Source organism: Mustela nigripes, chromosome 1 (genome assembly GCF_022355385.1).
Source record: "Mustela nigripes isolate SB6536 chromosome 1, MUSNIG.SB6536, whole genome shotgun sequence".
NCBI classification, from domain to species: domain Eukaryota; kingdom Metazoa; phylum Chordata; class Mammalia; order Carnivora; family Mustelidae; genus Mustela; species Mustela nigripes.
The window spans coordinates 201,050,142-201,075,084 of NC_081557.1; the positions used below are offsets into that span (position 1 = coordinate 201,050,142).

A 24,943-nucleotide genomic window follows, 5' to 3' on the forward strand; every position below is an offset into this window, starting at 1 on the left:
TGTATTTTATGAAACTAGAATTTCTGGTCCTATCTAAGAACTCTTTCCCTAACCCAACTTAATACGTATTTTCTCCTAGAAATTTCAGAGTTTAAGCTCTTACATTTAGACCAATGATCCGTTGTGTGTTAGTTTTTGTGCATGGTATAAACTGAGGTTCTAAATGACTTTCCTGTGTATGGATAACCAATTATCACAGCAACAGTTTTTGAAGAGTCTCTTTATTCTCCAATGAATTGCTTTGGCACATATTGTCAAAAATCAATTGACCCTAAAGGTAATAATTTACATCTGGGCTCTAAAGTCTGTTCCGTTGATCTATATGTGTATACTTATGCCCATACTGGAGGGTCTCCATTATTGTGGTTTTATATTAAGTTTTGAAATCAGAAAGTATAAGTCTTCTTTTGTCCTTTTATAAAATTGTTTTTGGAATTCTGGGCCCTTTGCATTTCCATACAAATTTTAGGTTTAGTTTGCCAATTTCTGCACAAAAGACTACTGGGATTTAGCCAGCAATTGCACTGAATCTATAGATTGGTTTGTGGAGAACTGCCATCCAAACAATATTGAGTATCCTAATCTAGGAACACGGCCTGTCTTTCCATTTATTGGATCTTATTAATTTCTCTAAGCACGATTTTGTGTGTTCTGTGTACAATTCTTAGAGTACTTTGTTATATTTGGTATGATGTAATTATTCTTTTTGACGCTATTGTGAATGAAATTGTCATCTAAATCACCACTGTTTCCAGCAACTTTTTAGGAGTGTGTTTTTTTTTTTTCCTGCTTTCCAATCGAAATCAAGTCAGCCCCTCTGGTAGTGAAACTGCTGGTCCTTCAGCCTGTATTAACCCCTTAAAACTGTGTTGACTGAACTGGGTTTTATGGGAGCAACTCTGGGCAAGAGTGCCACAGATACCATGTATGTGTCTTAATCAATATCCACTGGTTTTTCATTATAAGTACTTGTAAGGTTGTGTGCACATTTGACTTATTTCCTCGGTCTCAAGTTCATTGTTTTTTGGCAATTCTGTCCAATTGCAATGTTGCTGTTTGGAGAGAGGGTTTACCAAACTGCTCACTTTGCCATATTCTGTGAGTTCCATTCACATCTGGTTTCTGAATTCTGGTATCTGAATTCAGATATAGCCTACAGACTCCCTCAGAAAAGGCGTCCGTCCTCTGCTATACCAAATGGCCTGGTAAACTTCCCATATCAATTGTGATAAAAGTATCAGTTTCCCACTTTTGATCATATAGAATGGTACTATTTTCCAGGTGTGTATATGAACAATTTTATTCTTCCTTCTTCCAGTGAAGAAACTAATTAAGCATTAGTTCACAGTTGATATATTTAGTTTTATGAGGATATTTTTTCTTTATGTATATGAAATAGTCACCTTTCATTCAGTCACGTTTCTCTGGGCAACCTTTATACAAAGTTTAAAATAACGCATGTTTACTATAGACAAGAAAGCAAGTTCAGTTTGAACTTTTATACTTACTTTCTTTTCCAACTCTCTCCACCACGAAAAGGATTTTCTCTTTGCACATTCATATTTTTTCATTATGATCTAAGAATGTTTCAAATTTCAAATATCCTCATGCAGCACTGAAAAGTGCTAATGCCAGAATGGTTATAATTTGGTAGGTTCTGACTAAAATGATTTACCACAGGATATAACTCTTCTGTTGAAGGTCTACTCTATGCACCATCATTTTTCTTAATTATTTCTGATATTTTGCTTATCATTCACTGACCTTCGAAGCTATTTATTTAAAAACATTCTAGGAAATTTCAGTCTGTGAGTGAGTTGTATATGTTTATAAAAAATAAAAAATTAAAAAAATAATAATAATTAAGAAAAATGGTCGTACATGCCCCTGACACAGAAATAGATCTTTTCTAAAATGTTGCTGCTTTTAACAGAATTTAATTTAAAGTCATTTCAGGAATTATGACTCTATTAACCAAATGATTCCAACAAAAGTAAAAACACCTAGAGCTTTGGACTAGATAGTAAGAAAGAGAAAAGTGTTCTTCTCGTGCCTGCTAGTCTTTCGAAATCCCTCATATTTCATGGGAGACCATCACCATGCTCACCTCACTATCGCACACATTTATAAACATTCATGAACCTTCTCGTTTTTCAAGATTTTCACCTGTTCTGTCACTTACATTCATTTCTCCACCAAATCGGGAAAAAAGGAACAGAAGAAAATTTTCCAAACCAAACCTTAATTCTCTTTGGCTCCTCTGTCAGGAGTTAAAACAAATATCTAACAAAGCCTGGTCCCAAGGAAATGGGCACCACTTACCGCCTTCCTGTTATAACTGGCAAGACATCATTGGATTTGGCTTCAATTATTTTAAATGCGACTTTCTTCAAATCTGAAATGCCAACAGCCATGTCCTCTAGCATTCCGATTTCATCACCTACATGAGGGAAAAGGAGCATTGTTACAAACATACTATTTAAAGAAAATGTCATTTGGTACTACATCTCCCTGCTGGGATTTGTTCTAGCATTTTAGTGAATGAGTTTCTGAATGCAGTGAATATACTCTAAACGCTTTTCCTCAGAGGTTGAAGAATTTCACCAGTGAAATAAGAACCATTTCAGTGGACTCCAGCAGTCCAAGTACCCTTTAAGGGAAAAGGAAAATGTATACAATTGCAGGAAGACTACAGAGAAGTTTTACTCCTTTAGGAAACAGAGTATCATGCAGCTCTCTTTCCATTGACAGGCATGATATTTGATTTCTAGAAATAGAGATAGATCCACACTATCCAATAGAAATATAATGCAGATCACATAAACAATTTTAAATTTCTTGATAGCCATATTTTTAAAAGAGTAAAATTTATAAATATGAAATTAATATTAATAATATATTTTACTCTGACTCAGTATATCCCAAATATCATTTCAGTTAAAAATCAATGTCAAATTATTCATTTTTTTTTATAAAACTAGTTTTTACTAGTCTTTGAAACCTGGTGTGCATATTTAGTACATATTGATTTGGACTAGACACATGTCAAGTGCTGAATAGCCACACCAGGCTATGTATTAAATAGTGCAGTTCCACACATTAGAGAGTTGGGACTTTAAAAATCCAGTCATTGAAACTATGTTGGCAGAGAGAGCCTTTTATATTAAAAAGCCAGATGTCTGCTCAGACTCCACTATTCATACTCCATGAAATAATCTATAATTCCATTTTCAAAACATAATGGGGGTAAGAATACAGTTACAAGGTCAATGAATGCAGAGAACTGAAAGTTACATTATTTCTGTAATGCTTAGGTCATCGAGGTTTATTCCACATTTTTATGTTTAACTGCAGAATCTATAGATCAAATATCCTTATGAATGAGAGTATGAGTTTAACATGTACTACAGCGATACTCACTATATGTACTTAGCAGTCCTTCATACTGCACTATCAATCCCACTGTGTGAAGCTGCTGTAGGAACCCAGGGTCATGCAAACTTGTGTGTAATTTAATGATAAAACCACAAACCAATCCAGCAAGCTAGAATAAAAGAAAAAGAAGTCATTGAAGAAATTGACTGGAGTCAGCAAACTTTAATTGAAAAATCCTTAAGATTTTTGAGGCATCACAGAATTAATTAAAATTTTTCAAGTATGTGAAACATTCATGAACTAGTGGAGGGCATGGATAGTTTGGTTAAAATATTCCCTTTCCTTCGGTCTCGCTTCCTCCACGTGTAGGTCTATAAAACTCAGTTGTGGGTGTTGAGGCAGAAGGGAAAAGAAAGGCCCCCAGGACAACCACTGTGATGGACACCAGCCTCGATGTCATGAGACAGGGTTGGCTGAAGGTCCTGTTAAATCTTGCCTCTAAGCATTACTGCCCTGCAAACTTATTTTATAGACAAACAAAACGTATAAGAGACCATTATGAGGCCCTGTCCTGGGATGCCTTAGAGAGCTGTAGAAATGGGAGATGGCAAACAGATCCCTTCTGCCAGCCTCGGCTGCCACCTAGGTGCAAGGCAGCCACCCCTTTCCTTCTACCGTATGCTGTGTGGAGACCTCAGGGCATAATATGATGACAGGGTGGGAGGCCTTTTCTTCCCTGATTCTCTGCACTGTGAAACAGAGCATACATTTCAGAGACTTGGCCACCTCTCTGCAGAAATAAATCCTTAAGATCTCATAAGCTGTTTCCGTTCAGTTCATGTTTATTATGGATTAGGAAAACGGATACTAAAACTTCAAGTAAGGAATCCCTTTAAAAAAAAAAATGAAACTACCAAAAGAAGACCTCTACCATCACCAAGGATACCTTTTAGCCACCCAGACCCATGCTGTGCTCCCGAGAGGCACCTACTGCTTGGCTGAAGACGATGTCCCTTCTGAGCGTCAGCATCAAGCCCTGGGGCAAGCTGTGCGCAAGTTCCTGAAGGAGCACGAAGGTCAGGGACTGCTTGGCTCGGCTCACCACTTCTCCCATGCAGTCCTTCAGGGTACGGATGAGGGGATACAGCTGTTCATACCAGTCCTCTGCAGGGAGGAAGGGGGTGTAAGAACAGGGGGACAGATGAAGGTCTTGGGGATGGAACCAGGTTATTCTTCTTAGTCAAGGTACCCATACTATTAAGGATTCACAATGATTCGATTTGAAGAGGTCTGATCCAAATCTCTTTGAATTCCAGATGTCTGCCGTCAGCCGCCTTTGGATCTCTCTGCTGGGCATACTTACCGTATGTACAGTAGAACTCCTCTCTGGCCTGCTCACCTCCAGTCTGGGGACCGCCTGTGGCCTAGCGGGTAGTGTCACCAAACTCCTTCCAGGCTGGAAACCAGTTTTCCTGGACTTCTTCTATGATCCTCACATTTTGGGGACATTGAATTAGTTCTACTGTTGTAGAACACACCCGACAGTTACTGTCCCCAGGCCCTCTGTCTTCATCACTTGGCTTCTCTGGATCCATTACTATCCCTCTCCTTCCAGTCATGCCCTACCTGAACCTTTTCTTAACAGTGTCCCCAGAGTCCCTGGAGGGGACTTTCTAATCTAATCTAATTCCATCCCATCATTCACTCCCTTCCTGCCCTACTTTAAACATTGTAAAGAAAGGGAGCTCACTGACAGCAAGGAATTTATGTTATAATACCCGAGCCTAGCATAGAGTCTCACATATAGCAGATATTCAATCAGTTTTATTTTTATTTATTTTTTATTTATTTTATTTTATTTTCTTTTAAGATTTATTTATTTGGTAGAGAGAGAGAGAGCGAGCGAGAGAGGGAACACAAGCAAGCAGAGTGGGAGAGGGTGAAGCAGGCTTCCTGCTGAGCAGGGAGTCTGTGGGGCTTGATCCCAGGACCCTGAGATCATGACCTGAGCCACCCAGGTGCCCCAATCAGTTTTAATTGAATGAGTAAAGTTATAATAAATATAACAAAAGTTTTTGGTTTTTATTTATTTATATTTTTAAAATATTTTATTTATTTGAGAGAGACAGAGAGAGGGGTGAGAGAGAAAGAGGGAGAGAAAGCACAAGCAGGGAGAGCAGTAGTCAGAGGGAGAAGCAGACTCCCCACTGAACAGGGGCCTGACATAGGGCTCCGTCCCAGGACCCTGGGAATATGACCTGAGCTGAAGGCAGATACTTAACCAACTGAGCCACACAGGTGCCCCATAACAAACGTTTATAAAGATATAGGCAAATATGAAAAAAACCAAGTGTTTGACAATTCAAATAGGCTTTCTTCAAATCAGGTACAAAACTGAAACCGTCTGTGTTTTTTGTATGTCTAGATACTTGACTTGTTTCAAGTGTATAATCATGATGTTGGCATATGATATGGGAAAAAGTTATATTTTAGTTTATTTGGAAATCAAGGCCCTGATAAATGTCAAATCCTACACATTCCAGACTGTGTGACATTTCATTAACATACAAATAAATTAATAGTAGTATGGCAATGAAATTTAATAGATATGAATGTATGTTGAAAATTAATTTTAATTCAGGCTCTGAAATGATATGATCTTCTCAGCACAACAGTGTAAGTTTCACCATGAATGATGTAAATGGTCAATAACCAGTTCAGACCTTGGAAGAGTTACAGGGAATGATACAAACAATCATAATCACTATTGTACCTTATCTACCATCACTTAGTTATTTTATTTTGTGTTGTAATAGATTAAATGAAATAAACCAAAATGGTTGAAAGAATAATTAATGACCCCAACTTAATAATAAGATGCACTCTTGTTAATACTTTATGTAAATGCTTATGTGATGCTATAATGCAAAATACGTAATGAGTTATTATTTTAAAATATTGTAGAATTACATGTTACGATAGGAATAAAAAAAGCACCAGACAAAGGGGAATACAATGAAGGCCTATTAAATCTGTAATCATTTAATGAAGGACTTACTTGTGGGCAGCCTACAATGAAATTTGGACAACGGTTATTTAAAACAAGCATGGGCTAATTATTGATTTTTATGTCATAAGTATATGTAAAAGGGCTTATGAAGGTACATAAGTCTTCTTTTCAGAATAAAAGACACATCAGTAGACATCTGAAAGGAATAGTCCATATTCCTTTTTTTTTCATATTTACATTCTTCTATCTCCTATTTTTCTCCCACTCTATAATTCCCAGTATGAATGTTTACATACATATATTGATTTACTGACACATACGTATATACACTAGGAAAACAAATATTTCAATAAATTGACTGAGATTTACATCTTAGAAGAGAATAGATGGCAACATGATTTTGTTTTGCGCTTAGGTCTGTAGAGACCAGTTTCTATTCAACAATCTCCAACATAAATAAAGCTTGTGTGCAGTAGGTGGCGCTGCCTTATTAGGCTGAAGTAGAGCTAGGTTGTCCCTACTCTGTTCAAGTACCTGATCTATATGGCTTTATACATAGCATGTGCGGGTAGTTTAGGAACCTTGCATCATACTCTCTTGTGTCAAGTGATCAGTAAGTTGGTCAAGGGTGTGATATGTGCTTCCTAGTTAGAAAGTGGAAAATTAACTTAAGGGCACGCTTCTCTTGAAAGACACTCAGTGACAGCTAAAATTTAATATAGCTCTTGGTTCTTCTTGAAGATCTTTCTTTGCACATTTCTTCATTAGCACCAGGATAATTTCCCTATCTACTTCAAAATCTATCCTCATACTTATTTAACGAGTTGATTCTTACTCATAAATTGCAATCACATAAAGAAAAAAATGAGTCTGATTTCTAATCTTAATAGAATTAAACTGAAAACCTGGAAAAAATACACTAATATTTTAAACTTAGGGGCATTGTTAGCTGCTTGCCTAATGTCAAAAATATTCAGTGTCTCCATTTACTATAATTATATACAGTTTTTGTGGCTAAAATTTAAGGCAAATGACAGTATAATAAAACATTAATTCTAAACCATAAAAAATACAAGTTTGTGAGTGAGGCAGAATGCCTTAAAGATAGTAGGAAGATTCCTATAGAAAAATATAAGTGAGAAAGCTAACATCACATTTTTTTCTGGCCAAGAAACAATTTAAGTTGAGCAGATACAGAAAAAAACTGCACTGGCAAATGCAAATTGCAAAAGACTACAGGTTCCGGTCCCTGTTAATATTCACTCACTGTAAATCTCAGGTTTTCAAATAAACACAATGGTGTATGACAGGTCAAAGAAAGGCTGGAGTCAGTTCATAAATGGCCTTTTTGCTCCAATGAGCTTTCCAAATCATTCTCACAAAGGAACAGCAAATGCTTTGGTTTTCTCTTCAAAAATATTTTTGGGTGGAGAAAAAAAAGCTACAGCTCTTGACAATCTTAAGACCATTGTCATTTCCCCTCACCTTCCTGCCTCTCTCTACTTCACAGTTTCCATGGTGCTTACTTTGTTCTCAAGATAAAGCCCATTTTCTGGTAGGGATGAACTGGTGTTCATTTTGGGCCATCTGGTCAAAATAAGAAGTCCTGAAATGCACACATCCAGTTTTCTGAGTTTAATTACTTCAAGTTTCAACTAAGATTTTATACACACACACACACACACACACACACACACACACACACCCAGTGAAGCTAAGTGGCTACGGGTTCTCCACCATATAGTCACTTTACAAACACCTCTCTGGGAGCTAATCGGCTCAGCAGACACTTAAGTGCCCACATCCTCAATTCTATCCCTCTGGGCTCCTTTCACTGACAGAGGGGACTATAAAGAGAATGTTTTATTGTCTCTATAAAAACTTGCTGAAACTCCTTAACCCGGAGACCAAAAAGCAGAATCTTTCCTTAGGAAAACATAAAATGCATGTGGCTTAGCTGAGCTTTTCCTGAGCTTTGTGAAGTGTCCTGGAAGCCATCCAAGCAGAGCCTGTTTTCCAGCCCTTTACTTGCTTCTATAACATATTCAAGTGAGGCTCACTGAAGGATTCAAAGAACGACTGCCAGGTGTCCACCCCCACCCCCTCCATACGCCATCTATTTCCTGTACAGGATGTTCACGTCCCCTGAGCTCAATGGCTCTTATGTTACCCAGGAGGAAAATAAAAGAGCCAAATACCAACCAACTGCCGCAGAGCAGAATGCTTTCTTTCCAATTTCTGAGCCATTTTCTTCTCAGGTGTTTGGTCTTCTTTGATCATTTAAAATAATTAACTCCACACAAGCTTACAGCCATTGTTATTTTTGTTATCACAACTTTTCAGGCATAGAAGAAAAGAAAAGCGTAAAGATTGCATGCCCATTAAACTTTATGCAAAGAGAGAGAGAAGAAATGAGCCCAGCTTCTAGGATTCACCTCAGTGAAGAAGATGCTCACTATGAAGCTAAACAATTAGAACGGCCTCTAAGGAGGACGATAAAGTCCCCAAGGTTGTGAGAAAGAGACCAACACATAGCCAAGAGGGCTTTGATACTGTGCTCAGGTCCCACAGAAGGGCCAATGTGTTTGCAGTTAGGGGCTGGCAGTGGCCAATTTTGCTATTCCTTCTCAGAGTCCTTTTTGCTTTGATGGACCTACGTCCTATATCAGCCCACATACCACTACCTAGGTGCCCTCTGAGTGAAGGCCCATTCCTTCAGGCACAATTCTACAATTTGAACAGCATAACTTGGAGGGTTTGGTCAATGATCAGGCTTTCTCTCCACATACTTCACAGCTAAACTCCTTTGTATGAGTATAATATATGTGGCCATCTTTGGTCATAGATCATGGACACCTGCCCATTGCCTCCAAATATCTGGACATACTCCAGCATATAGGCTAATGATGTGCTAGATGAATAATCAGGGAATGAAAAACACCCACTGAGACCTGGCTGCCTTGAAATGTCTTCCCCAGCTACTCAGAATGCCCTCTGAGCCTTCCTAACCCTTTGGCCATCTTTATCATCCATCTCTTGGCTCCAATCCAGGAATAAAAAAAATCAATCTGTATTTATATTACTTTAATAAATGCTAACCTATTTCCCTTTTATCACTTTCCCTCCTTTCTTCACTGCCATCAAGAGACACCTAGTCATTCGTTAGCCAGAGACAACTTTTTGGAAGTGAGTCGTATGGGTGACACTTATATTTCTAACTCCTGACTGCTACTCTCAAGGGGCTTAAAATATAGAAAGGAAAGTAAGAGGTGTAAAGTAATACTTACCATATAAGGGAGTCTGATAAGTGCTATAAAAATCTGGGACCTGACAAAACATGTTTAGAAGGAATAAGAGTCTAGAGGCAACAGAGTTCATGTCTGGTGAGAAGATCATATTCATTTACAGCTGTATTGTTGACTGAACATTTAAAGGGAATCCTGTGCAGATGGAGTTCAAGGAAGCTGCATGGCCAGCAGGTAGTTAAACACCCATTGTGCAAAGCTTTGTAGGATAAGTCTGGGAGGGGTGCATCATTTGGTGATATCAAGTCCCATAAACAGATGTTATAAACTGACCAAAGGTTATTGTACGGGGACTGGAAGGGAGGAGCAGAGGGGCTGACATGACTGAAGGACTTGGACAAGGCAAGAATACATGGAAATTGGGGCAGCTCAGTGGCTCAGTTGGTTACGCGAGTGGCTTCGGCTCAGGTCACGATCCTGGAGTCCCAGGATCGAGTCCCACATCGGGCTCCCAGCTCCATGGGTAGTCTGTTTCTCCCTCTGACCTTCTTCCCTCTCATGCTCTCTCTCTCTCTCAAATAAATAAATAAAATCTTAAAAAACAAAAAAGAATACATGGAAATCATGTTGAGACTGAAACCATGAGGGGGAAAAAAACCAATAAAAAAACTTATTGGGTAGTTACCATAGCCGGGATAGAGAACGAGGTAAGCAGGGGTAGGGAGGGAAATAAGAAGGTACAGACTATGTGTGAGCGAGAGCCAAAAGCTAAGAGGCAAGGTCAAAACTAGAAATAATGGGTACTGGTAGGGCAAATGGGAACTGGATTTATGATGTCCCTAGAGAAAGGTTGCACAGAGAGCAGTCTGTGCCTTTAGAGCAGTTTAAGGGGTATTCACACAAAGACTAGACATGAATCTTAAGATGCAATCATGATAGTGTCCACTGAACTATCGTCCAAGGTAAGTGACTGTTCTTGGCACCTTCTAGATGCATTAGAAATGAGTATACTGCTCAACTCAAAACAAGCTGCCATGAGAACAAAGGCAACCTTTTCTTGTGTCAAGGGAACCTTGTTTGTTTAAATCCTGCCAGCCGAAGAACTCAGTGTCATAAAACTTTCCAGTCTTGCTTTTAGAAAAATGGCAAAGGAAATGCATCAACCGATATCCTGGTTAAACTTCTCATTTTGTAGCACAAAGTGGAAAGCCTTAAGTAAATTCTGCTAAGACAGTTTCCAGGAACTAAATCCATTAATCAAACAAGCTCTGTGTTTGTTGTAGCACAGAAGTTTTGAATTGGGGGTTATGATGAACCTGGAGGAGTCACACACTTGTATCCCTTGGGCATATTTTGCCTTTTGGCCTTAAAAAAAACCTGTAATCTCAGGACTCTGGCCTACAAATATGCTGAGCATTTAAGAATAAACTGCATAGGTCATAGATCCTGATGATCTGAAATTACCAATACATCGGCATCAGAGAGTGCCTGTCATTTAAATTTTGTGCCTTATCTAAGATTGAGAAGACAGAAGAAGGAGTGGATATTGAGTCCACTGAAGCCTGAGTAGAGCACAGAAATCCAGAAAAGGGAAGAGGCGATGCACTTCTATCCTGAAGTAAACAAGGTGAACATAGCAGTTTTCCAGTAAACTTCAAGACCCATGGTATATACTGTACTATTTTTAAAAAATACATCTATAAATGCAACAAAGACTCATGTACATAGATTTAACTTATAAGCACTGAGAAAGCAGGCAAGGGACCAAACACGCTGTAAGCAATACTATTTCTCAGGCCATTCCATTCAATAATCATATGCCCCAATGTTCCCACAGGGGAAATGTGAATCTCTTCTTTCTGTCCCTATCTCACTTTCACTGTGGGTATGAGCATCACCAGATTTATGATAAAGTTAAGTAATTTTTCAAGTGTAATTTATGAATACATGGTAGTTCTTAATTTTTGCCTAAGGTACAATTCCATAATAAAACTTTAACAGATATCTACAGGATTGATTTTCATAAAGTTATAATACCACCAATTAGAGTCTAATAAAACTTAGCATTTTGTTAAAAGGACGACAGCAAAAAATTATCTGTACAGATTAAGATTAGTGATTTTTTTTCCTGGAAAGAACAGAAGCAAGACAGCATAGTAGTTAGAACAGGCTCTCAACTCAGACCACCAGGGTCAGAAGTCAGGCTCTGCTGCTGGACTGGGCTTGATAGTGCACAAGTGTTTTCCACTTTCTACTTCTTCATCCATTAAATACATCAAATTATTTTTATGAGTCTTGCAAGAATTAAAGAATATAGGTAATATTTTTTAAAGTTTCTGGCACATGTTAAGCAAACCTCAAATCTTAGCTACTACCTTAAAAAATTACTACAATAATAAACTAATTTATATGTCACCCAATGACTTCCCAACTGCTAACATTGTTGCTTTTGCTCTTCCTTCTCTCCTATTTCTGAAGATGAGCTGTTCGTTCTCCAGCTAAGATGAGCTTCTCTCTCTGTATACCAGACTCATCTCCTCTCATCTTCTTAGAAGTATCACTCAAGCAATTCTCTCCCCTTCTTCCTACATTATCAGTATTTCTTTGTTGCCAGAGCATTCCGATTAGCACCCAAACAAGCAATTTTCTTCCCATCTTTAGAAATGGCCCCCACACGACCCTATTTCCCTCGAGAGCTTCCACCCTATTTCTCTGCTTCCTTTCATGGTGAAACTTCTCAAAAGAGTTTTCTATAGATAGTGTTTCTAGTTCCTTTTCTTTCTCTTCTTCTTAACCACTCCACTTAGGTTTAGTCTCCATCCACTCTAGGGAATTCTCGTCAGTATCACCGGTGACTGTTACACTGATAAATCCAAAGTTACTTAGTCCTCATTCCACTTTCAGCAGCATTAGGCATGCTGATCACTTCCCCCTGGAATACTTTCTCACCCTAGATGTCAGGAAATCATACTCTCCTGGCATCCTCCTACCTTACTGGCCATTCCTTCTCTAACTCTGTGGCTGGTTCCACCATTGTTTTTGACTGTTGACATGGAAACATCCCCAGTTGTAATCTGTATGTTAATTCCTTTGCTCTGAACACTCAACTCTTTGTTGGCATTGTTCAGTCTCACAGTTTTAAGTACTATTTATATGTTGACAATTTACAACTTTTTAATTAATTTTTTAATTTTAATTCCAGTATAGTTACCATACAGTGTTATATTAGTTGCAGGTATACAATATAGTGGTTTAACAATTCTATACATTACTCAGTGCTCATCATGATAAAAGTACTATTTATCAAAATTTGTGTCTTTAACCTGAACCTCTCATTAAGTCCCAGATTCTTATATCTTACTGCATACCTGAAATCACCATGTAAACTTGGCATATCCCCAATGAGCTCCTAGTTACCACAAACCCTGTTCTACCCAGTCTTCACCAACCAGTAAATGGCCATCCCATGCCTCCAGCTGCTCATGCCAGAAATTGTTCAATTATCCTTAACTCCTATTTTTTTCTCATTCTCTCACCCAAACTATCAGAAAAGTCCATTGGCACTACCTTCAAAATAAGTACAGAGTCCAACCACTTTTTATAACCTCCACTGCCACATTCTTCTTGGTAGTCCAAGCCACAATCATGTCTCACCTAGACAATTACTTAGCTTTCTAACCAGTCTATACCTCGTTCTGCCTTCCCATCTATAGCCGAATCTCAACATAATGGAGTAGGTATTAAAATTTATGTCATATTAAGTTACTCCTCTGTTTAAAACCTCCCGATTGCTCTTATTTTTCTCAGAGTCAAAGTCAAAGTCTATGCAAAGGTCCTACATGATCTTTTCTCAAAGCTGCCTGTATAAATTCATCTTCTACTCTCTTCTTTTCACCTTCTCTATTCAAACCAAATTGGCATTTTTGCTGTCTACTGATGATGACGGGGCACTATTGTCTTAAGACTTTTGCACTAGCTCTTTTTTGTACTCAATATATCTTTCCCCCAGATATCCACATGGCTCACATCTTTTCCTATTTGTCTTCATTCTAATATCAACTTCTCAATGAAGCCATTGACCACTCCCTTTAAATTTCAATTCCTGCCCTCCAACAATATTCCCAAAGCCTTTTACCTTCCTCCATTTTTCCATATTATTTGCTGCTGTTAATATATTGTTTAAATTCTCTTAATTTCTTCTATTAATGTTTCTCTGGGACAAGAATATGAACCCAGGAGGGCAGGTGTTTTGCCTGTTTTGTTCATTTTTTTGTATCCTCAGTGTCTAGAATAGCACCTGGCACATAGTAGCTACTCAATTAAAATATGCTGAATGACTGAAAGAAAAAAAAATCACTCAAAATAATGCAGTACCTATATTATCATAAAACAGTAGAAATGGAAGAAACCCCCCAGAACTGTTAGATGATCTTTAATTTACCAATAAATTAAGGTCCAGAGAATGTAAGTAATCTGTCAAGTTATATAACCAAATAAGTAAGTTGAGGACTTGCCAAGAATCTTGACTCTGAGCTAAGTGTTGTTTTGTTACATCAAATTCACTGCACAATATTTAAGAGAAGCATTAATTTTCTGACTGGATATTTGAAAATTTCATAATCTATAATTATTATTGAAATTCTAAGTTTATAATAAAAATATATGTGGTACCTTTTGATTATTTTTTACTAGTTTTATGTTTTGTTTTGTTTTTTTAGCTTTTAAGTGTACTTTTAAAGGTTGTGGGGTTTTTTTGTTTTGTTTTGTTTTTACCTATTGACCTAGGAGTTTTTCAAAGCCTGGTTCATTGATGTTTCTTTCCCAATGTAATTCTAAACTTTTATGTGTAGAAATTCATGACATTCAGGAATATTAATACTTAAGCCCTTTGATGAAAATGATGCTTGGATCTTTGCACTTTGCCAAATAAAAGACATGTTTCATATTATAAAACCACTGACATAATTGTCTAATGTTGAGTATAAGTTTTGGTAATATAATGATTTTCATGTATATATGCATAAATATTCACTATGTTGAAAATACTCAATAATATAAAAAATACCTACCTAAGCATTTCTTGTCAGGTAGCAGTTATAGATCAAGGTAACTAGGCTTTTATTTCATAACATTGGTTTCTATTACTTGTCAAGAATTATGTCAGGTTCTGGAGATTCAAGAGCAAATCACAAATACTTGGCATATTTTCTCACAGAGCCAAGTCTAGTAGAGGAGATAATATTTAAAACAGCATTTGTAATAAATCAGAGATTCAGAGGCTGCAAACTAGTGGCCCATGGGCCAGCCTTACCTGGTCCTCAAAGATATTTTATTTGGTCTTCCTCATATTTTGATGATTTTAAAATGTCAATTATTGACATTTTAAGAATTTGGATGTTTCATATAAAAATTCACATTTACTTGAAAAATCAGAAGATACAGCGATTTTAGTTTCAGTTTCCTTTGTAGAAGGATTGGCTAGAACTGGAGTGGTGGCCTTTCTTTTTGGAGGGATATATATTGTCCCAGTGTCTACCCAATTCAATTGACTCATTCATGTTACCCTGTATGCTGCTTGAGGGCCTTTGTACTGGAAACCCTTATAAAAAGCATGACTACATAATTTGCAGAATTCAATGAAAAGTTAAAATGTGAGAAACTTCCATTCAAAAGGAGTAAACAACCTTTTTCCTTTCTTCCTCAGTGGTATATCTCTCAACCTGTCACGGTGAAATTCTATTTACTCTTTCATGTCATGCTCCCTTAGGCTCGGTGATGCATGTATGCAGAGTCTCAAAGGTACCCAGACTGATTCTGAGTATTTCACCCCTGCACCCAAGTCCTTTGGTGGGTGAGAAATGGGACAGAAAGTGGTCATTGGGCTGGGGCAGGGATGGGGAAGCTGGGCAGGAACTGGAGAACCTGCGAGGCAGAACCATAGGTGAATCGAATCTTAAAGCTCTAGGCACAGCCTCCATGGCCTTATTGGAATTTATTTAAAACACAAAGATACAACTTTTAAAAATGCAAGATGGTGATTACAAAGCATTAAACCCAGAGCAGAGGGCCCTGCTGTGTGCAGGACCCTGTCTACTTGCACTGGGACAAAGCTGTATAAAGGGGCAGATGGGGGTCTGGGCATTTAGGGTTTTGGAAAATCAGCAGAAAACTTAAGCAAACAAGTGAAGTAGTAGATGTGACTAATGTCTAAACATAAAGGCAAGAAAATCCACATGCAAAACGGCTCTTAAGATCTAAGCATATCTCACCAACAGTTGCTCTAAGGACTCAGATTCTTCTTGACAAATTCAATCAGGAATCACTTTGCATTTGAATCCTGCTTAGATACCTACCAGTTCTGTAGCCTTAGAAGTATTGCTTCACTTCTTCATCTATAAAATGGGGACAAAAACAGAACCTCCTCAACAAGCTTGTTGTAAGGAGGGAGGCAAGAATGGCAAGGCTTGGCGAGTGCTTGTCACCAAAATGTGAATGCAGTAAGGTTTAACTAAGCAATGTGATTATTTTCTCTCTTGACACCTTTGTTTGAGATCCAAGTTGCATTTGATTTGTACCCCTTAGTTCTTCCTACTCCTTAGCTGGAGGCAATGTCTACAAGCCAAGGCTCTGTTTTATGGATTTTGCTAATTTTGTCTTATTCTTCCTGTTCCCGTTCATTAAGTTTCATCTATCTATCAGCTAATGACTCTCAAATGCATACTCTCTCTTCTACATCCTTTATCTTGTATATTCTGTCTTTGGGAAAATCTCTGAATATCTTCTTTAAAATACAACTTGCTCACCCACAAGACCACAAGGTCAGGGTGACGACTGCATGTATTCCTGGGTACAATGCCTGGCACAGGGTAGATGATCAACAAATACTGAATGAATGAAAGGATCTTCTTCTGTCTTCTAACTAACACAAATTTAGTGTGTGTCTTCCATAAACTTAATGCCATGAACCATTTTATGTGTAACCGTGTTCATTAATTAATCCTTAATTACTTCAAATTTATTAGGCAGATAACTACTCTGGCCAACCTAAAATAAAACATAAGAAAGAGATTGGATTCAAAAAAGGGATTTGCTAAACCTTTCTGATTGTTCCTATTTGGAAGATGGGGCACTTTTTTCAGATGACACATCTTCGGCACAGGAAGCCCCTGACAATTTGTGATAAATTACTGACAAATTCTTGGTAGTTACCAAACAATTATGTTAACAGGAGGCAACCAGAGATAAAGTAAAAGGTATATGTGAATTCTCAGGTCCCACTAGAAGATATGAAATGTACCTTGTAAGCTAGAAGAAAATTAGGAAGGAGGAAAGAACATGAGTATCAATGAGCATGAAACTCTAACCAGTGGTAAGTAAACAAATGCTATGATCTGCGTTATCTCCTTTGTATGAGGAAGCAGTGACAGCATGAAACCAGCATGGGCTCACTGAGAAAAGTCATGTCAGAAGAATTTCATCTCCTTTTTGACAGGACTGGTAGCTGAACAGATTAGAAAGAAGTATTCAGAGACGGGGCATTTCATGGTAACCTTGTGAAAGACAAAGAAATTCAGGCATGCAATATCATGAATGGGTGAATGGATCACTGCTTCAACACATATCCCCAAACAGTTGTGATTAATAAGAGTATTTTAGTGCATACAGGTTTTTTTAGTGATGTGCCTCAAGGATCTGTATTTATTTCTGTTTTCCCATCATTTTTTATGTATTACTTGTGTGAATGAACAGAAAATGTTTGTAAAATGTGAAAAAAATAAACCTAAGCTGGATAGTAGATATGATGGATGTAAGAAATAGGTATTTATCTGAGTATACTGAGAAGTGTAGTACACTTCAGTCTTGGGTTTATCCATCAATCACATCAGTAGAATTGAGATAGACCATGTCTTAATCTCCTTGTGTCCCTACTCTTTCACAATGTCTAGCACACAATGGCACTTAAATATTATTTGAATCTTGAAAGCCTGAAGGATAAGTCAAATTGAGCAAGATTTATGGTATCAATGAAGTTAGTAGTAAAAAACTTGGCTGTCAAAACAGCCAGTGTGAACTTAGATATCATTAATAGAAAAATAGATTCTAATTCGGAGAAAGACAACTATCATATGATCTCCCTGATATGAGGAAGTGGAGATGCAACATGAGGGGTTAAGGGGGTAGGAGAAGAATAAATGAAACAAGATGGGATTGGGAGGGAGACAAACCATAAGTGATTCTTAATCTCACAAAACAAACTAAGGGCTGCTGAGGGGAGGGGGGTGGGGAGAAAGGGGGTGGGGTTATGGACATTGAGGAGGGTATGTGCTATGGTGAGTGCTGTGAAGTGTGTAAACCTGGCGATTCACAGACCTGTACCCCTGGGGATAAAAAATATATGTTTATTATTAAAAAAAATAAAAAATTATAAAAAACGAAGAAAAATAGATTCTAAAAGTAGGAAAGTGGTCCCCCTCTGTTACTCTGGGTTTGACGCTGTTCTTTGAAAAATGACCAGAAAATGGCAAAAAGGACATAATGGTTGTTTTCTGATTTGTTAGACTATAATGTGGAAGAAGGAAAGTAGATTTGTCCTGTTTGTTGCACAGAATTAGATCTGGGCCAGTGGGTAAAATTAAAGGAAACATATTTAGATCAACATCTGGAGTGTGCCATTCTAGAAAATAAAAAATGGTTTTCTATCACTGGAGATGTGTACCATGGGCTTGGTGAAAACTGGGAGATACTATAGGTAAGCTTCTCAACACAATTTAGGACGTTTAATTATGTAATGTTTAAGGGGACCTTAAAATCTAAGATTCTAATATTCAGTGATTTTTATCTTTGAGTTTTCAGCTTATTATGAAATTGAAGGCATGTGGTCCCGTGCATATAGTAGATGGTTTTAAGTATGTTTGAGTGTAGGGAACTAAAAGAAAAAACTTGTTCATTAAGAAAACATATAAATATATATATAAGCCATGTAAGTTTGAAAAGGTATTCCATTATTTGTGTTCAGAACAGCAGAGAATGTTTTATTTCCTGAAATACTCCTGAAAAGAGATTTATGAAGATATTTTGTAAAATCCTAGATCTAAAACAAATTGAAAAACTCTCAAAACTACAAATTTAAAACATTATTAAATAAACATACTGCAAAAGAAAAATGTGCACCTTAAAAAATATCTGCAGGTTATAAACATTAAAAAATGGAAAAAGGTAGCAATAATTCAGAAGACCATCTGTTTAACCATGATATACATATATGCCAGTGAAACAAACAGGAATTACAGCTAAAATGTAAAAATAAAAGATGATAATGAAGAAAGAAAAGCTGACTGTCATAGGGTTGACTTATCCTCTAAGATTTCAAAATATATCCCAACATAAAACATAGTAAATAGTCAAAACCTCATGAAGAGAATAAAAATTCCAGAAATTGACTAAAAATATATGCAGAACATGAGGTGCTTGGACGTCTTAGTGAGTTAAATGCCCGACTCCTGATTTTGGCTCAGGTCATAATCTCAGTCAGGATTGTAAGATTGACCTCCACGGAGGGCTCTTGCTGGGCAAAGAATCTGCTTAAGACTTTCTCTCTCTCCCCTTCTGCCCCTACTCCCCCACTTGCACTCTTGCTCTCCCTCTCTAGAAAAAAAATTGTATAACTTAATATAGCAAGAAACAAAATAAAACTGATTCAACGTGAAAGAATTACTAAGTGATGCGGTAACAAATGCATAGCAGTATTTATGACATTATACATTCGTATAAATTTTGGATGACTCAGTCATTCAACTCATTTATCAATCGTAAAAAGAAAAGAAGAAATGGTTTTTCCATCCCAGATATGAGCTGGGGATAAAACTGGAGCTACTGAAGAAACGCATTTTATTATGAAAATAATATTTTGAAATATAGTATTAGGTTTTATAATGTCAAACTTCACTAATAACTAGATAAATTACAAAAAAAATACAAATTAAATTACAACAAATTACAGATTGCAATATAACATTTCTCACCCAAAGTGGCATGAAAATAGGGAAAATATTTAAGGTTGGGAAGACTGTGGTTAAAAGGGTGCTTGTAGATACTTCTCGTGAGAGTATCTATTGCTAAAAAGAACCATCACAATGTTCCTACCCCTTGGTTGGTTTCTATGTGTTATTCTCTAATAGAAGAAATCAGAGTTCCTTGAAAAATGGCTTAACCTAGCGCTGGGGCAGGAGAAGTAACAGCTGAACCTAGACTACCTCATGGTGCCAGAGGGAAGGGGAATGAGTACAAAAAGTAAGGGAATAAGTAAGAAAGAACACAAAGGAGTAACTAGCCTATGGGTGGGCAAACTGTTAGAAGGTCACTGAGAACAACCTCAAAGAGCTCCTAATGGCTAACTCCAGAACAGTTTGAGCCTCAAATATATATTATTATAATAGTATTAGATTATAAACTAAAAAATAACATACATATTCTTGAGTCTACACTGATACGAACTGATAATTGTAAAAATGCACATGTGGGAGAGAAGGAATAACTCTTCCTTATAAAATAATTCCACTTCTCGTGATCTGACTTTGGGGAAAATATCAGGGATATAGTAGAAGACTTCAACATTCAAAGATGTGTTACATGTTAATTCCGTGCAATTATAATATTATATTTCTGAAATAGTGGTTTCTCTTTTGATGAATTCGTTTACAGTCATTGTAATCTCATTTCCAGAAAATGCTTCTCAGGAAATATCCATTATATAATGATATGCAGGATATCAAGAAGTACATCTATATTTACAGTGTGTAGTCCAGTTTTGTTACTCTGTGTGTGTGTGTGTGTTTGTGTGTACGGGTAAACATCAGGTATGTTAAAAATGTTTCTGTCTGATTGAAATAAAAAGATAAAACTCACACATAGTCCTATTTGTTTACCCTTGCAAATTTTTTAAATTCTTATTTTTCTAATAAAATTTAAAACTACAGGTAAATCAGGGCACAATATAATTAGCAAATGTGTATCTCAAAAATCTTCATCTGAAATAGTTTGCGAGATAGTGTAGGTAAAAACATGACTTTTGGTTATTCATTTGCCTTATATCAGCACAAAAAACCACTATTAATTTCTCTACTGCATTGCTTTATGTGACAAAAATCAGGATAGAAACTGAAAATGCTTTTTTCCTAACTTTAAGAAGAAGTCTAAAACAACCCTAAGTATTTTATTAGTATATTATTATTACATAATGAAAGTAAATTATTGTTAAATGATTGAATAAGCTAATCAATCCCACTCCAACTATGCAGTAGCATTCATAATCTATTCGTAGTATACTTGAGCACAGATTCATCTGTAAAACATCTATTTGTAAATGTTATACATCTTCTTTTAGGTACCGATGTCCTTTCTAAAACATGAACTCTATACACAATTGTCTAACCTGTAAAATGTTAACAAAAGCTTTGACTTTGAAATTATTTGACAATATGATATTAAATCATTACTAGACTAAAGTATGTATCTCATTTTATATTTTTCAAGTGTTTTATCTACTGAAAATGTTGATGACATCAAAAAGTATGCATGAAATAAATATGGATCATAAATTGAAAATAAAATCACGTAGAGGGCACGATGCTATGCTTTGACTTTAACCATCCACAAATCCCATCTAGCTGTGAATTCTACATTGACAACAGCTTCTGTCTGGTTTATACTATATTCAGACAATGCCTCACATTCAAATGAAAGTGATTCATCGAATCTTACCAAATATTACCTACCAAATATTTTTACTCTTTAAAATGTAATTTTGATCCCACAGAAACAACCTTCTGATAAAAATACAAGTATAGGTAAAATATATAATTTCAAATATTCTAGAACTCTTGTCAATGAGAACTTTTGGGGAACATCAAAACAAATATGGCAAAATTCAGTACCTCATCTTATTTCTGCTAAAAGAGTATTATGCCTTGAAAACCCATCAATGGACATAACAAGCCCCTAACATGATTTCAACTTCCTTACCTCATTTTCCAGAGCTCAGCGTATTGTCTGGCTTATGGCTGATAGTCAATAAATGTTCAATTAAAGAAAACTGAAGTATACTACTTCTTTATGACATCAGTTATGACAAGCTTTCACTTCGATTCATGTAAAAGTTATAGGGCTGACATAGAATCTGACTGACATTAGATCCATTAACTAATAAAACTGATATTATTAAAAAAGAAGATCCCCATATATAGTTAAACTAAGTAGGTATAAACATAATGAATATTAGTATAAACTTTTCCATGTGAATGTACTATAGAAGATGAGGACCATCTATAGTAAGAAAACTTTAGTTTATAAACATGATTTAGAAATAGTTCTACTGTTAATCAAGTAAGGAAAGATTGATGTTTCACATAATTAAACTCCTGGTGAAAATGTGAGTAATGAAAAATCAGGAAAACAAATTGGGAAAACATAAATTTAATTTTATAAGTGTCCATATTTCCTTCTGACTCATTTTCTTAAAGTAACAGGAAATGCAGATTTCAGAAGAAGAGAGTAGGGCAACACTGGGTATTCTCTCCAAACACTTAAGTTACCAAAAGGACTGGGACTACTTTAACAGCAGTTCTTACCCCTGTAAAGAAACGCAGATATTTGTCTGGGTTTTTGTCATCAATATTAATCAAATTAACAACAACAACAACAACAAAAAGGCAAAAAGGCCATTTATAGGGACACAACCATAGTTAAAATTTGATTATCATATTTTCTGGTCAAGCTTGTAATAAGCCATACTTTTGAAAGTATCTATATATCTCTGTGTCTGACCTTACACACATATAGACACCCACATGTGTATGTAACTGTTGTGTGTATACATGTCTTCATGAAAACCGAGACTTACTGATACACACAAACATATTCTTCTTATATGGAACCAAACCTTCTTAAAGTTTTTGAGTTAATTCACAAAAAATATTCTCCAGCACAAGGTAAAAAGCATTTTATCATACTGCATTCTTTTCAGGAACCATTGTGGATACTGCGTCCTGATATCTGTAGAAGTTTCTAGGAGCTTTAAGAGCAGATGCTTGTTTTGCTTCCTAAAAAATTTTGGAGGACTGTGTCAAAGTAGATTAAATTTGGTCAGAGTCTTTAAAAGAAAACACTCTTCTTCTTTCAAGAAGGTTTTTATGTAGCAAAAGAAAAAAAATGAGCATTGCAAGCAGTTCTGAAAACACAACTGAGATGCAATTTGATAAATAGCCTTCTATCATCCAAGCCAGAGCAGTAGAAAAGCATGCTATCAGCACTTTCATCAAAGGCACTATTGACTCCTCTTTTTCTATCTCATTTTATCATGACTTTCTCATTTTGTTTACTCAGTCAGTGATTGGGAAAACATGACTCCTTACCCCTTGGATGAGTTATGACGGGGTCCACTAGAGAAGGGTCCTTTTCTCCATCTTGGCTGCCACCACCACCGCCTTCATTGCTGCCATCTCTTTCAATCAGTCTATCAACCATGGCAATAATGCAGTTCAGGCTTTTCCCCACGTTGGCCCACACCCTATCCTGAAAAGAGCATAAGTATCACTACACATTTTTATTGCAAAAGCAAGATAAGGCAAAATCTGACGAATCCATTTTAGAGAAGCAGGTAGAGCAAGAATCATAAGAAAGCAGACTCAGTGATTAATTCTAATACTCCCATTCACTTGGCCAGACTATGAATATATAAGAAGAAATCTGTTTCATCTTAATAAAGCAAAATGTAAGTCCTATAAATTTTTTATTTAGATCCTTATTTTTTCTAAGTCATAAAGCAACGATGAAATACTGTACAATATTAATCCATAATTGAACACAACCTATGATATTTTAAACTGGATGTATCTGTTTCCCTTACCGACACTTAGTGGGAAAGAAAAGACACATTTTTTAAAGAATAGCTATAATTTGCATTCAAACTCCTTGTTTTTCCTTTTTACTGTGATAACACACATAACATTGTTTACCATTTAACCGTTTTGAAGTGTACAGTTCAGGGGCATTAAGTACATTCACATTATTATATAATCATCACCACAACCATCTCTAGAATTTTTCATTTTCCCAAAATGAAACTTTTGCCCTTTCAAAATGAACTCCCCACTCTTCTCTCCCCCACCACTGGCAACCATCATTATACTTTTTGCCTCTATGGATTTGACTGCTCTAGGCAACAGAAGTTCTTGAAGTGTGGTCTTTACAACACCTTTAACAGAATGACCCAGAGAATTAAAACACAGATTGTCAGCGCCTACTAAGTCAGTCAGAACCATTACGAAGAAGGCACTCTAAACTGAATTTTGACAAACTCTTTGGGTGCTTCTGACCACTCTAAATCTGAGAACTTCTACTAAATATTATGTGCTATGGCCATTAATGTCACTGTGGCCGATTTATTTCTTAGGAAGCAGCCCCTACCACTAGGGGGCCTCTTTGTCTCCCAACTTGACAATTCTGATTAGCATTCTATTTTTGTTTAGGGCAATTCACAACACTCTAATTCATAAAAGTTGTTATTTCTTAATAAAAAATTCAAATGTAGTTATCATTATGGTAGTTTCTCATCCCTAGTTTCCCTTTGTGCTCTTCTCTTCATATCATTTAGATGGAGTCACTGACTCTCCAAGGGTGATGGCTAATTTTATATGTCGACTTGATTGCATCGCAAGATGTCCAGATAATTTGGCTAAACATTATTTATGTGTGTGTTCGTAAGAGTGTTTCTGGGTGAAATTAACATTTGAATTAGTGGACTCATAAAGCAGTTTGTCCTCCCCAGGTTGGGTGGGCTTCACTCAATCCACAGAAGACCCGAGATAGAGCAAAGATGTGGAGGCAGTCAAGATGTGATCCTTCTTGCCTGATTGACTGAATCAGGACATTGATCTTCTGCCTTCAGTACTCCTGGATTCTTAGGCTTTCAGACTTGGACTGGAACATATATCACAGGCTCTTCTGGTTCTAAGGCCCTTAGACTCAGACTGAATTATACCACCAGATTTCCTGGGTCTCCAGTCTGCAGATGGCGAATCTTGCAGATGGCAGATCATGGGATTTCTTGGCCTCCAAAATTATGTGAGACAATTCCTTATAATAAATAATATGTATCTTATTGGTTCTATTTCTCTGAAAGACCCTAACATACATATTAGGTGTATCTTACATATTGCATAAGAACCAAAGGGATTTTGCTTTTCTTTCATCTTTCACTGTAATAGAGCTATTTCAGAGCTATTTGGGGTAGCACTTAATGCAAAGAGAATAATCA

General features: G+C 36.6%; 1 protein-coding gene across 7 annotated transcripts in view; it reads right to left on the reverse strand.

The window, feature by feature from the left end:
- INPP4B (inositol polyphosphate-4-phosphatase type II B) overlaps positions 1-24,943 on the reverse strand; it is an 822,310-nt gene that overhangs the window by 79,414 nt on the left and 717,953 nt on the right. For all 7 annotated transcript variants that reach the window (XM_059378706.1, XM_059378698.1, XM_059378688.1 and 4 more), the window contains 4 exons: positions 23,040-23,199; positions 4,367-4,539; positions 3,421-3,544; positions 2,323-2,440 (listed from right to left, as the gene is read on the reverse strand). In XM_059378706.1, coding sequence (XP_059234689.1) covers positions 2,323-2,440; positions 3,421-3,544; positions 4,367-4,539; positions 23,040-23,199 — 575 coding nt within the window. The remainder of the gene's footprint in view (positions 1-2,322; positions 2,441-3,420; positions 3,545-4,366; positions 4,540-23,039; positions 23,200-24,943) is intronic.